At 42.7% G+C, this 13927-nt stretch overlaps 2 protein-coding genes and 1 long non-coding RNA gene across 7 annotated transcripts in view; 1 reads left to right on the plus strand and 2 right to left on the minus strand.

Moving 5' to 3' along the window:
• Window positions 1–4015, minus strand: part of LOC115254176 (leucine-rich repeat-containing protein 58) — a 34114-nt gene extending 30099 nt beyond the window's left edge. Inside the window, exon 1 of one of the 4 annotated variants that reach the window (XR_009999264.1) lies at window positions 2280–3586. Coding sequence is in view for 1 of the 4 variants with exons in the window: in XM_062859874.1 (XP_062715858.1) it covers window positions 2419–3507 (1089 nt within the window). In the remaining 3 variants the exon portion in view is untranslated. The other 3 variants (XM_029872960.2, XM_062859875.1, XM_062859874.1) reach the window with 3 other exon arrangements.
• Window positions 4016–9100: 5085 nt separating this feature from the next.
• On the minus strand, window positions 9101–9678 carry LOC134292011 (uncharacterized). The gene is made up of 2 exons (XR_009999410.1): window positions 9474–9678; window positions 9101–9415 (listed from the first exon to the last, which is right to left on the minus strand). It is a non-coding gene; the product is annotated as an uncharacterized LOC134292011 (long non-coding RNA).
• Window positions 9679–10502: 824 nt separating this feature from the next.
• LOC109415779 (uncharacterized) lies at window positions 10503–13387 on the plus strand. 2 transcript variants are annotated; one of them, XM_062842959.1, is made up of 5 exons: window positions 10503–10660; window positions 10730–11354; window positions 11715–11979; window positions 12110–12200; window positions 12268–13387. In XM_062842959.1, exons 2-5 carry the CDS (start codon window positions 10795–10797, stop codon window positions 13248–13250), a joined length of 1899 nt encoding a protein of 632 aa, XP_062698943.1. In that variant the 5' UTR covers window positions 10503–10660; window positions 10730–10794; the 3' UTR covers window positions 13251–13387. The 2 variants fall into 2 exon arrangements, with proteins under 2 accessions (XP_062698943.1, XP_029728832.1); XM_029872972.2 differs by having other exon boundaries at window positions 10730–11979.
• The last annotated feature ends 540 nt before the right edge of the window (window positions 13388–13927 follow it).

The raw sequence follows: 13927 nt of genomic DNA on the forward strand, positions 1-13927 counted from the left end.
AGAAACTTGAGAATTTTTACCACAGGAATAGCGAATTCAGTTTCCGACACAATAGCTGAGACGGTTTCCAAAGGAATTGCCACAGAAATTTTATAAAAATAATACAGAATGAAATCAGAAAAACATTTCTTAGGGAATTCCCAGAGGGATTTCCGAAGAAAATTTTCAGAGTAATTGCTGAAGGGATAAACATATTGTTCAACGAATTGCTGCACGGATTGCCAAAGTAATTACTCAAAAAATCAAAAAGTAATTTCCGAAGAAATACTTCAGAAATTCTAATAAAAAAAATCATTCAAGAATTCTCACATAAATTCCTCCAGGAAATTCTACTAGATTTTTTCAATGAGCCCTTTAGGTATTCTTACAAGGTTTCCATCAGGATTTTTTAAATATTTCTTTAGCGATAACACCAGTTCCGTTCGGATTCCCTCCACAAAACTTATAAAAATGTTTCTTAGGATTTCATCAAGCATTTGTTCCAAGTGAGAAACTCCAAGAACACTTTCTTGGATATTTTTTACGATTTATCTAAGAATTACTGCAAGGACTTTTTTACAAATTCCTCCAAGATTTGCTTCGAAAATGGCTACAGCGAATGCTTCGGCAACTTCTTTGTGTGTTTCTGCAGCTATTTCTTCAATTATATTATTCCCAAGAATTTCATAAAAAGTGTGATTCTTTTGGGGCAACCTCACATATTCACTTCAATTTTCCAGAAGAATCCTTTAGGAATTCGTTCACTATTTTTTAAAGTTTTTTTTTCCAAGAATAACTTTTTGCAGTGCCTCAAACGTTTTTTCTTGAAGTCCTTTCAAGGGTTTCTTACTAATTTGTCAAGCATTTCTTTAGTTATACCTGCAGGGATTTCTTCAGAATTCCTCAAATAATTGATGTAGGAAATCGACCAAAGATTCTTTAGGCGATGTTTTCAAGTCCACTTTCACAATTCGTTCAAGAATCCTTTGAGAAAGTGAAGATTTAATATTTTTCTCCAAGGATTTTTTTTCTAGCCACATTACAAAGATTCGTTCAGGGATTTCTAAAAGTTTTCTTTCAGATAACCACCCTAAGTATGCCCTATTAATGAACCATGGTATGAACACAATCATCCCCAAAGGAGTGCTGCAGAAATTTCCTCAAGGGGTCATATAGAAATACCCCCAAGGAAATAATATATAGGAATTCTTTAAAAGATTATTTTTGGATTTGCTCCAAAGAATTTGAGAGGAATTCTTTGAGGTTTCCGCCATTGATTTTTCTTCAAAAATTCTTTAGCTAAATCCTCAATGTATCCTTTGTACTTCTAGTACTTCTAGTAACTCCTGATAAATCGTAAAAGATATCCCCGAAAGCAAGGAAAGTATTTACCTTACCCGGAGGAATTCCCGCAGAAACCCTTCAAGAAATACTTGGAAAGAAATAATTGATGAAAAAGTTGGAATACGTTGATTGCTCTTATTTTTTCATACGAGAGCAAAAATAATCGATAAACTATTGTTATTACGGTTTTGACGCGACATGTGTTCAGATTTTAATTTTCATAAATGGGACCCCTGAATTTCAGCTGCTACCTTAAGCTAAGTCAACAGCTAATGTTTGGTCCTGTGGTTAGGATATAAGGCACATGTTCCTAATGCTCATAAATTTTACTTCCATATCGGTACTGCATTTTATAAAATTATATTTTGATTTCTGGCACATTTTTTGGGGCCCTTTTAGGTACAAAAGGCAATCATCGAATTGATCAAAACTAAACTAACTAAACTACTTGAATAAAGTGTGTATATTTACAATAGCTAATAATAGGACTTCAAATAACTCATCTGTGTGCCCATTCCAAAAAATCTTGATAATCACGAAGGGGCCCCTACATACCTTTCAGAAGATCTGCAAGTATTGAACTTATACTTGTAGCAAACTTTCGCTATTTAAAGAACTTTATTCAAACTAGTGTTAGAAACCTTCTCTGATTTGAGTGTAGAATTAGCATTTAAGTTAAAATACACATAAATAAAAATGAAAAAAAAAACTTCTCTGATTTGGAAGCCCGCTGAGTTCGCCACTGTGATGAAGCAACTTAAAAAGCATCTATTAAAATGGATTTGATTAATGAAAAATAAACCATTTTGAAACTTGATCTAATTTATATAAAGATTATGAAAAAAACTAACGCTAGAATGTAAATTCAATGAATTAAACTATAAAAAACTAAAACAAAAGCAAAAATACATGTTGACTTGAATGATGATGTACACAACAACATTTGTACAGCTCACCTTCTACCACGTAGACGAAACTTTAAGTAGAACGAAGCGCAACTTATATACTCATAACAAAATCCAGCCTACTTATCCAAACGTCATTACACTACTATCATCACAACCATCTTAAAATTCTCACCAATCGGAACCGAAATCACTGAGTATAATTTTGCTCCATGAACCAGTAGGGATCTTCTTCTTCACTGCCGTTAAGCAACTGTTTCAGCGATTTCCCTTTCAGTCTCACGTACTCCTGATACCACTTGTTTATACTGCTGGCCTGGCGTTCTTCAAAATAGCTAATGGCATCATTGACGAAAATATCATTCTCCAATACAAACTCCGCGGACAGGGCCTGCCGCGCCAATTCGTCTGCGATTTCGTTCCCCTCAATCCGAACATGGCCAGGAATCCACTGTATAGTAGTCCGATTGTGTTTGGCCTTTTCCAGGATTTCGTTGGCTACCGCGTTCCGCAGTCGAGCGTTTCTGCTCTTTTTGAGGAAAGTGCAAGCAGGCTGACTGTCCGTGAGAAGCACCGCCTTCTTGATGCCTCTGTCGTGGATGTGCTGCATGGCTACCTTGATTGCGAGAGTTTCGGCTGTCATAATGCTGGTGTCCAGCTTGAGCTGCATCATGAGCCGGATTTCGTTTGTTTCGTCATACACTCCGATCCCACATCGACCATCTGCCGATTTGGAAGCATCTGTGAATATCCTAGGTCGATCAAAGTACTCGTTGCACAGCAAGTACTCCACCAGGTGTCGACAGACATCCGGATCGATGCTATCTTTGCTCACAGTTAGCAAGTCTATGGTCGGGCAGATTTGCACCTCGGTCAGCAGGTCTTGGACCCGAATGTGCTTCGCAATCGCTTCGAATATGTACCGATTCTCGAGAAACATTCTCTGCACCAAGGACAACCGGTCAAGGTCAACCTTAAAGCTGTAGTTCTTCCCTAGTTCCTGCAGTTGCGTGTAGATGTAGCTATTCGTTCTGCAATGATGTGCAATTTCACGAGCGGCTATGATCTCACGCAGAACATTCAGCTGCTCCTTACGGGCGCTATCCTCCCGTTGCAGTTGGCGTAATGCAATGGTTGATCCACCTACTGTCGTTCCACCGTCCAAGTTGTGATGATAATAAATCGCCCGGGGCCGTTTGCATAAGTTGCAACAATACTCGCTCCAGTGGCTAACCAGTTTCTTGCACAACGCGCTCCAGATTTCATACGTAGAGAACATGACGAGATTAATGTTCACTTTATTCTTCAAAATTTACATAACCCGACACTTCCAATTTTGATACGCAATAACTCGCTATTCTTACTTTGAAAAGAATCCCATACTTATCGACATAATTTCACAAAATTTTGGGACCTTTTGCATGGAAAGAATTCTTTTCCGGAACTGCGAGCACTCGAACACTTCACTACCTATTTGCACCCAGATTTCGCGATCAAAACTTTTGAGGCTTCACCGTCAAAGCAACAAACAACTCCCGTATCGTTTTCAATGCCATCCCTGAGTGATGCTGATCGAATGGAATAATCAATACGGATGCAGCGCGATTTTCCGATGCACACACAGATGATGATACACTAATAGATAAAAAAAAATACCTGTAACGCAAATGCACATGCAGTTGCATATAATGCAGCGAGTGGAAATTTTGTAAACAGGTAAACGAAAACACTCCTGCCGTGAAACGCGACTTTGGCGAAAAGGAAAACAATCGTTTTTCTGACGCTTGACGTCAGATATCTCAGTTGCACCCACTGACTGGAGTGGGGAAGGGGAATGTCGGTACAGATGGGATTTGTAAAGAATATTTTGGTAGTTTAAAATTTGGGAAGATTCAAATATTACGTCCATCGTTTTTCGGGATTTCTAGACCCCCCTCTCCCCCCTCTGTCACGCAATTTTCCTATTCCCAATACACGTACTGTCACACTTTCTAGACCCCCCCCCCCTCCCCCAAATGTTGGACGTAATTTTTGAACGTTCCCTTTAATCTCTGTTCTGACAAACTCGACAATGATTTTTTTAAAGGCATCTATAGGCGAATCCGGATGACCCCCAATTGTAGAGGCGATAGGTGAGATGAGGAGAAAATCGTTTGTTTACATCAAAAATGCAATTTTTCGTCTTCAAAATTTACTAATATTTTGCCTTGGTAGTTGCTATTTTTCATTGGTAATGGCTTTTATTATCATCAATCTCGATGCCCACGGCGACAGACACCGGATTGGCCAGCTTTTGGCGGAGTCACGTTTTTCGTAAGGTTCTCATTCCTGCCACCAGATGCGAAGGGATCGTTAGCTTCCGTTGGATTTACCTATTTCTCTTCGTCGACTCTATTCATTTATATTTATAGCACATTTAGTTCACCACTGGACCACAGACAAACAGACGTAACACTTCCGAAATTTCCATCGACCACGCTTTTAACGATCATTTTAAATTTTCATAGTTGTGGCTTTCACAACCAGAGGCGCGCGCATCGTTTTTCTATGCGTGTGACGTTTCACACTAGCGCCTTCTGTTGACGATATTGCACAACACAGTGATTCGTGCAACTTTTCCACCAGGTGATGGTAGTGTGAACTGGACGATGGTTTTCCATGAAAATCGTTCAAGGTGTTACGTCTGTTTGTCTGTGACTGGACTATCGCACGAGTTTTCGAGAATGCGAAAACGTGAATAAAAGTGTGCGTTTGCCACAAATCAATCAGGGCACTTCCCGTATAACTATGAACCGTACTAGTACCATAGATAGAATACTGCTAGTACTGTTCACCATACTGTTCCCAAATGTTTATTACAGTATCTCGATAGTACCGTATAACATCCGAATCAACAATAAATCAACAGTACCAAAAACAGTTTGAACAATGTGGCAGATGGTAATCGCGTAAATAACAGTACGTACGGCGGTTAAGTTATGTTACAATAAATAATCGTCAATTTTCTCGAACAAAATTTTTCGTTTACAGTTTGCCAGAAGGTCAGTATAGAGTAGTGTGCGGTAGTTCGGCAGCAGCAAAGTTTCGCGCGCTCGCTTTGCTAGATTTTTGCGATTTTTTTTTTCCTCTTCTCTCTGCGGGGCTCCGACGACGGGACGCCAAGCAGTCAGTAGTGTGCGGTAGTTCGGCAGCAGCAAAGTTTCGCGCGCTCGCTTTGCTAGATTTTTGCGATTTTCTTTCCCCTTCTCTCTGCGGGGCTCCGACGACGGGACGCCAAGCAGTCAGTAGTGTGCGGTAGTTCGGCAGCAGCAAAGTTTCGCGCGCTCGCTTTGCTAGATTTTTGCGATTTTCTTTCCCCTTCTCTCTGCGGGGCTCCGACGACGGGACGCCAAGCAGTCAGTAGTGTGCGGTAGTTCGGCAGCAGCAAAGTTTCGCGCGCTCGCTTTGCTAGATTTTTGCGATTTTCTTTCCCCTTCTCTCTGCGGGGCTCCGACGACGGGACGCCAAGCAGTCAGTAGTGTGCGGTAGTTCGGCAGCAGCAAAGTTTCGCGCGCTCGCTTTGCTAGATTTTTGCGATTTTCTTTCCCCTTCTCTCTGCGGGGCTCCGACGACGGGACGCCAAGCAGTCATTAGTGTGCGGTAGTTCGGCAGCAGCAAAGTTTCGCGCGCTCGCTTTGCTAGATTTTTGCGATTTTTTTTCCTCTTCCCTCTGCGGGGCTCCGACGACGGGACGCCAAGCAGTCAGTAGTGTGCGGTAGTTCGGCAGCAGCAAAGTTTCGCGCGCTCGCTTTGCTAGATTTTTGCGATTTTCTTTCCCCTTCTCTCTGCGGGGCTCCGACGACGGGACGAGTGTGCGCGCGCCGTGGTTCGAGTCGGTTCTGAATTTTTCGCTTCCCTTCGGCGCTAGTTTCGAATACACTTTTAGTTGATAATAAATATTTTCTTTCATTTTTTGCATTTACACAAAAGAGTGAAAAATGTTACTTCGGGTTCGGATTCGCGTTCAGTGTATTTCTGTGTGGAATAGACTAAAGGTTTCTGCTCCCTAGTGGAGTGGAGACGCGCGATAGAATTTTCTTTTTGGCTAGTTCTTGCGTCGAAAAGTGGTCGGTTGTTAACGGCGGTTTGTGTATATTGATCCATTGTCAAATCATATCACCAACCATAGGTGACTCCCGGACTGACAATGTACCTTACCCTACTAACAAAAAATTCCTTCCTAAGACAAACGTGGAGATGCAGCGATTCGCGGTCTTTATAACAACGTTTGTCTTACTAACATTCCCTTCCATCCTCGATGACCGTAAGGACGTGGCCGGCGCCGTTATTGACCTTATTAAAGTTGAGAGCTCTCGACCTGTGTACATTGAGAATAGTAAGCTAGTCCCAAGCCCTATTCATTGGTTCCTTGTGCAATTTCGATTGCTCTGGTCAATCACGGAGTAGCAACTACGAATTGTGCGGTCATCTATGCTCATGCTCATGCTCATACAGTTTGCCAGAAGGTCAGTATACTGTCCATGTTTTGCTCAGTTCACTGTTAAGCAAACAGTTCTAGTTCAGTTGACATATAAAATCGAAATAAAAATAAATCGTCACAGTTAGAAAAAATCACCGACTTCGGTAATGTTTTACCGAAATCTCAACCGTTAAGTTTATTTTACAGGAGAAAATCGGTAAAGGTAGCAACTTTTACCGAAATTCGTTAGAGTTTGACAGATAAACGATAACATTTTACCGAAATTTGGTATTTTTTTACAGAATTTCGTTAAAACCCCATTACCGAACGCCTTGCCGAACGCTCAGCGGTTGAGATTTCGGTAAAAATTACCGAACGCGATTACCGTCTACCCCCGTTGGTTTGACCTCATCTAATCTGAACACTTTTTAATTTGACCCCCTCTAATCTGCACATCGTTCAAACTAAAAATGGTTCAAACGTCATTCTGCTCGTGGAACGGAGTGAAACGGAACGCAGAATCAAAACAAAACAGCAAAAACGGTTACCATCAGTGAGTTTTTCGATGTTCACAGGGTTACTAGAAATTCAAATTAAAAAACGAACCCCGTTGGTTTGCATGAGGTGTCGTTCAAACCAACGGGGGTAGACGGTAGCTGTGTATGTGTGATAATTTAAGGTTTTGCACGGTGTCAAAATTTCGATTATTATCGAACATTCATGTACCTCGGATTTTTCTTCGAAAATGATTAGTTTTTGGGCTATATAGTCATAATCGGACAACTAGAAAATATTTCATCGGCGAAAATTTTTCCATACATTTTGTATGGGACGTTTTTTGGACTAAAATAGTAGTTATTGATTTTTAGTATGGAAAATAGCCAAAAACTTACCAAACTCAAAATTTCCCCGATAAAATATTTTCAAATTTTGCATTTATACGAAATTCTAACATTCTATGAAGAAAAATCCGAGGTACATGAAAGTTCGATAATAATCAAAATTTTGACACCGTGTTTTGTTATTTTAACCATCAAAACAAAGCGATTGGAATCCAATAAAATCACGTTATATACAGAAAAATGAGCTCTCGATTAGGCTATAGAAAATAGCAAAAAAATTTTCACTCAACAACCCAATTGGGAAAATCAAGAAAATCAAATATATAAGTCATTATCGCGAACCAAATGGATTATTGTCGCCCCCCTCGGTTTCACGTTTGGATTTGGAGTAAAATCAATTGTCGCGTGTGGGGAAATTTCGGGTTTCAACGAAGATCACATCATCAAGAAGACTTGCAGCACTGCTCAAAAACGGGAGTCAGCGCTAGCAGCGCCACCCCGGATGAAGGTGGCACTACAGTTGACTCTCTACATCTCGATATTGAAGGGACCATCGAGATAGGGAGAGATCGAATCCAAGAACCAATTTGAAATGCACACTAGATTGAAAAACCGTCCGTAACTAGGAAAAACCGTCAACAAACAAATGTCACTTCGCTTTCCCAGAATGTTTTGCACCTGAGAAATGAGATCTAGCAACCTGTAAAAACGGGCATATCGACATATGGAGAGAAAATCTAGAACAAAAACGAACGAGATCGCATCGAGATACAGAGATATCGAGATAAGGAGGTATCGACATGTAGAGAGGTAAAATGTATGCAGATTGAAGGGACCGACCAAACCATCGAGATAGGGAGAGATATCGAGATGTAGAGCATCGACATGTGGAGAGTCGACTGTATTCATGATAGTGTGTGCAAATTTTCATACTCGCACCAATCCACTCTTACACTTTTACACAAAGGTGCCACCTTAGTTCACCAGGCGGCGGTGCCGACAGTGACGGCTGCCGTTAGGGAACGTTCAAAAATTACGTCCAACATTTGGGGGAGATGGGGGTCTAGAAAAGTGTGACAGTACGTGTATTGGGTATAGGGAAACTGCGTGACAGAGGGGGGAGGGGGGGGGGTCTAGAAATCCCGAAAAACGATGGACGTAATTTTTGAATCTTCCCTTATTATGGGTAAATAACAGAGTTGCATCAAAGTCCAAATTAAGTCGTAGCACTCGGGCTCAGATTGGGTACCAACTCTAGTACTACATTTAGTCCCCGGTACCCAAATTTGACATTTGACTGAATACCTCATTTTTAATAAACTTGTGCTTTAGTATCCTATGGCAACGAACCTAGTTCAACAGTTCGACCGTTCAACACTGAATCCAACATGAGCATGTCAAATTCGTGTATTGTCGGCACCGTCTATTACTCTCCAAAAAAAATTCATACTCTAATCTGAGCTCCCTGGTGCTCTTTATAGGGGGACTAGCTCGAACTTGAGAGAGTCGTCTCTCGAGGTCGGCTCTAAATAAGGTTTTCGGCATCGAATCACGAATACAAACGCACGTGGTTAATTTTTCTCACTAATTTATTGATTTAAATATCTGGAGTGTGTTTGTGTAGTGTTTGGTCAGCCGGAAATGCTGGGATCAAACAGGAACGGTGATGATGGAGATTAAGGGGTTGGTGACGGGAGAGATCGGGCGATGGCGTCGTCAGGGGGGTCAACATAGTGACAGGGTGGCAGGGCGATTCTCACTGGATTAGCAGCGAGCGATCTCGATCTGAAGGTACGTCTCGGATGACGGAATTTCGGATGAGGGTGCGAGATGACGTCCTGCTAAAATCTTTCATAATCGACGACGACGAGGACTCGTTAACGTAGCTGCAAAGAAAAGGCTGATAAAGAATGTTCTCGATAGCGTTATGTTAGCGGGATTGACCATTGTAACTTCTTCGACCATGGAGCAGCGACGTTGAATCGAGTACGGAACCGGGCCAGCAGAAAGTATATAGTAATGAAAACTACAGTTGGTGCAGCCTCTCGCTTCTCTTTGGTGAGAGTTATTTAATCGAAAAGGACCCAGAGGATCATCATTTGACCAAGATGAACCAATTCTCTAATAATTCTTTGTTTCCTAAAATAAAATAAATGTTAAATTGTTTGTAGAAAATTATCATTCAATACTCACCAGATTCGGAATTTTTCGTGTTTACATTTGTGTAAACACTAGATTGTTGCTCATAGCAACATAGAGCTTGCTGGCGTTTATTCACCTTTCTCTTTCAAACATGCAGGCGGAATAGGATTTGTTGTCATCAGGAAAGGTTTCCCGATGAAAACAAATCCTATCCCGCCTGCAAGCTTGAAAGAGAGAGGTGAATAAACGTCAGCAAGCTCTATTGGCGGAGTACTCGATTTTAGAGAGCAAGGTATGATTAAAATGAGGTATTATAGTTTTTTGATCTAGTACTTCATGAACCCCGAAAATTCACACCAATGTATGAGAGATGGACGACTTTATTTGGACTTTGGTTGCATGTCTTCTTGATAAAGTAGTCTTCGGTTTCAACCAAGATGACAATAATATTAGCGAATGAGAGAATTGAAAAAGAGAAATCGATCAAGTCAGTTAGGCCCTAATGAAAAAATCATTGTCGAAATACGCTTATTTTTCGATCAAGTCATTTAGGCCCTTATGAAAAATCATTGTCGATTTATTTTTATGAGCCATTTTACAAGCCATTTTACGAGACGTTTCGGATCAGCTGATCGCTCATTTCATGAATGCAAATTTGACAGGAGGTTGCGCCCAAGCCCGTGAGTGTTAATACCAATATCATCACTGTTGTCGTTTCGTAAAATAGACTATATGGGTAGATTTTTGGTTCTGTGGCAATGTGTCACGCCCCTCATACATTGTTTTTTTTCTGTGCCTTCGGTGGGTACATTTTCGTTTGTGTGCGTGTGCTTCAAGCATCGCAGTAGACGAAGGCACCAACACAAACATTTACAAGCTGTCAAAAAGTCGGTGATGCCGCGTTGAAAACGTATTTTCGGTGCTGGTGAAATTGAAAACCGGATTAAAAGCAGATTTAGCTCTGTAAAAATTGATTTAATTTGGAAAAAGTATGTTCTCTCGTCTTATTAGTGATCGATTGATTGAATAAATCATAAATTGTATTATTATTTTTGCAGGGTAACTCGATATCGATCGGAATAGAAAACGATTTTGCACTCCGAAGATTCTGCCCTAAACAACAATGGCGGCGAGGACGAGCATAATCGATGAAAGTGCCGACGATGGAGTTCCAGCCGATTTCTGGAATGAGGTTCTCGACAGCTTCGAGGTAATGGACGAGTGGGCCGAGGGAAGTGAAGAAGCCAAGAAGGCTGCCGAAGAACGGGCCCGCAAGAAAAAGGAAGACGATTTGGAAAAGGTGAGGAAGTTCAACGAGGCATGGAACATAGCTCCGGCTGCGGAAGAAGAAGCAGCTGCACCGACTCGAATAGTTGTGGAAGCTAGTGGCGAATCGTCTGCCGTTGTGGAATCTACTACCCCGGCAATGGAAACAACAGATTCGGATTCTAGGTCCAAATCGCCAGACTGCGCCATTATTCCCGAAGAACGAGAAGTGATTACGGTAGAGGAGGATAACATTCCGGTGGCGGAGAACTCCGTAGTTGTGATTCCGGCGGACGGTTTACCGGAAGATCCTAGGTTGAAGCGTATTCAGGAGACGGTTCGAGTGCAGAGTCCATCAAGCCCTACCCAGGACGGGAGGAACGCGTTTGTCGAAAGAGAGCTGGCCCCTTCGAATAGGTACTTCCAAGACCGAGATCGGGAGCGTGAGGAACAGATTCGTAAGGATCGCGAGGACTTTGAGCGGGCTAGAAGTCGTTTGAGATCTCGAAGTCCCAGGAGGCACCAGTCGTCAAGGCGATCCATGTCCGACGATGAGGATGACATTGGTCAGCCTTTCCCACGACGCATGGAACGCAGCCGGTCCCGGTATCGTTCCAGAAGTCACGGCAGGCATTCCAGGAGTCCCCGCAGGGCTAAGAGCTCTCGGCGATCGAGATCACGCAGTCGCGACCGTGTCCGTAGTCGTCGTTCGACGCGATCCCGATCGAGATCGCGTTCCCGACCTCGCCGCGATCTAACCGACGAGTTGCGGGACAGGCTCATGCAGTCCGGAAGCGGCAGTGGCAGCGGAACAGGAGATAACAACGCTTCCGCGGCTATGATGAACCAAATGACGGCCATGATGCAGATGATGATGGACCCCACGAAGATGATGTCGATGAATCCCATGATGGCAATGATGATGCAGATGAACCCGATGATGGCCGCTGCTGCTGCGGCTGCCATGCAGAAGACGGCCGAGGCGGCCAAAGAGACTCCGGTTGCGGAACAACAGGATAAAAAGGACGACATTACGGCGCAGGTAAGCTGGGGTTTTAAGTAAGAGGATTATTTATTATCATTCACGTATGTCTGCTAAAATCGGAAATATTCAGACATTCTCTGGGGAAAACGTAACGTCACACTAAAAATGACCCAACTTCCTTTTTTAGCTATTTTTGGACAGCAAGATAAATTTGTCAGACTTTCTGGCGACACGCTGCCCCAACGAGGGAAAGAAGTCGACGCGTGTCAATCCTAGAGGTGATTTTCAAAATGATTTTAAACCCCTTTCACTTTTCCAACCACCATATTTTTTCTTGATTTTTAGTTACTCAACGTATTAAGGAAGCGATTACAATTTTGGACAAACAGGAGACCAAAGTCCAGACGGCCAAATTTCTCTACGTTGCTCCCACGTATCATCAGGATTTGAAGAAGTTGGACAACCGATCGCCCTTGATCTGGAACGACCAGAACGTGCTGTACTCGCTGACCAGCAAGTCCAAGGATGTGGGCCTGTGCGAACCGTTCCGTAACGTTAACCACAAGATGAAGCAAATGATCGAGCGCTTGGGCCTGGACGAGGGTAACATTTCCCAGAGAATAGCCCAACTAAAGAAGGAAAAAACGTCGACGCAATCCGGCGCCGATGTAGGAACGATTCAGGCCATTACGATCGTTCCCGTTCGGGGTGGAGCCGCCTCCAAACGGGTCATTGAGAGGTCCATTCAAACGGAGGAGTTCAACTGCTTGGATTGCGTCCAACGTCGTAGCAAGACGTATGTTTCTGTGAACACCCAAACGGCCGTCCGGGCCCGCACAATTGAAGTCAGCGTCCAAACGGACCGCGACCGGGACGTAGAACTGCACTCCATGAACGATCTGAACGCTAACCAGGTGAAAATCCTCAACGAAATTATGCGTTACATGAAGAAACGGCAGGTGTCCGGAAATATGTCCAACTTGATGAACAATCTAGAACGGGACGTTCCCGAACTCCGCAACCAGCATCTGAACGCAGGATTGCACTACGTTTCGGAAATTCTGGAACAAAGCGAACGCAACGCTAACCGGTACGCCGGACCGAATCCCATGAACGCGAAGGCCCGCGAGATGGCCTCGGTGAGAGGGCAGGGTGGCGCAGGTTCGCGAGATCCACGGGCAAGAGGTTCCTTCAAGGATGATCACCACGGTGTAAACTTTGACGCGATCAATCAGCTGACGACTTCGATCATCCCGGCCGGGTTCCGACCCTCACCACCGCGCCGGACCAACAACAGCGGCAGTTTCAACAAACGGCGAGCATGGTAAGCTTCAGGGCGGTAATCTATCTACCTTCAAGAGGTAAGCTTTTCAATTTTAATATGTTTCCGAATGCCTCTGCTAGTTATTTCTATCAATAGTGATTTGTGCAGAAGTTACTGTAACCAATATAAATGTAAACCGTATTTGAGTGTTCTGATGTAGCAACAGTGAGATATCACAGCCAAATGCGTATTAAACTTGCTGATACTAGATTGGAAAATATAAAACTGTGTCATCTTATTTATGGCACAATAATGTTGAACATTAAAGCATTTTTTCTCGCGAAAATTTATGTTTTATGTTTTGTCATGGAAAAAATAGAAGTTTTAGGCTAGAGATCTAGCTTAGAGTTTCTATTAAAATCATCGTCATGTAAACATAATCCTCAATGCCAATCACGCTGTTTCACAAACCGCCCAGTAGGTGCAGGTAGTGAGCGAACGTCAAACAGGAGCAAAAATTATGTGAGCGTCGTGTGTGTGTGTATTTAGTTTTGGAGAGGGACTTTAACCTATTGGTCATTCGTCCCTGGTATGTGAGCGTCGTCTGCGAACTACAGAATATTTAAACCAACCGTAAAAAAAACGATGAGAGTTGAATAGAGGTAGACGTCTGCTTGTCTGTGGCAAAATGTCCGAAGTGAAAATTTTCAGCTCGATCGAAGAAACCATATTTTAGCGCTC

Source organism: Aedes albopictus, chromosome 3 (assembly GCF_035046485.1).
Source record: "Aedes albopictus strain Foshan chromosome 3, AalbF5, whole genome shotgun sequence".
Taxonomy (NCBI): Eukaryota; Metazoa; Arthropoda; class Insecta; order Diptera; family Culicidae; genus Aedes; species Aedes albopictus.

Coding starts and splice junctions, on each gene's coding strand:
- LOC109415779 (XM_029872972.2), top strand. CDS start 10,795: ATGGCGGCGAGGACGAGCATAATCGATGAAAGTGCCGACGATGGAGTT. Junction 11,980..12,109: donor AGGACGACATTACGGCGCAG/GTAAGCTGGGGT, acceptor TTCCTTTTTTAG/CTATTTTTGGACAGCAAGAT. Junction 12,201..12,267: donor GACGCGTGTCAATCCTAGAG/GTGATTTTCAAA, acceptor CTTGATTTTTAG/TTACTCAACGTATTAAGGAA.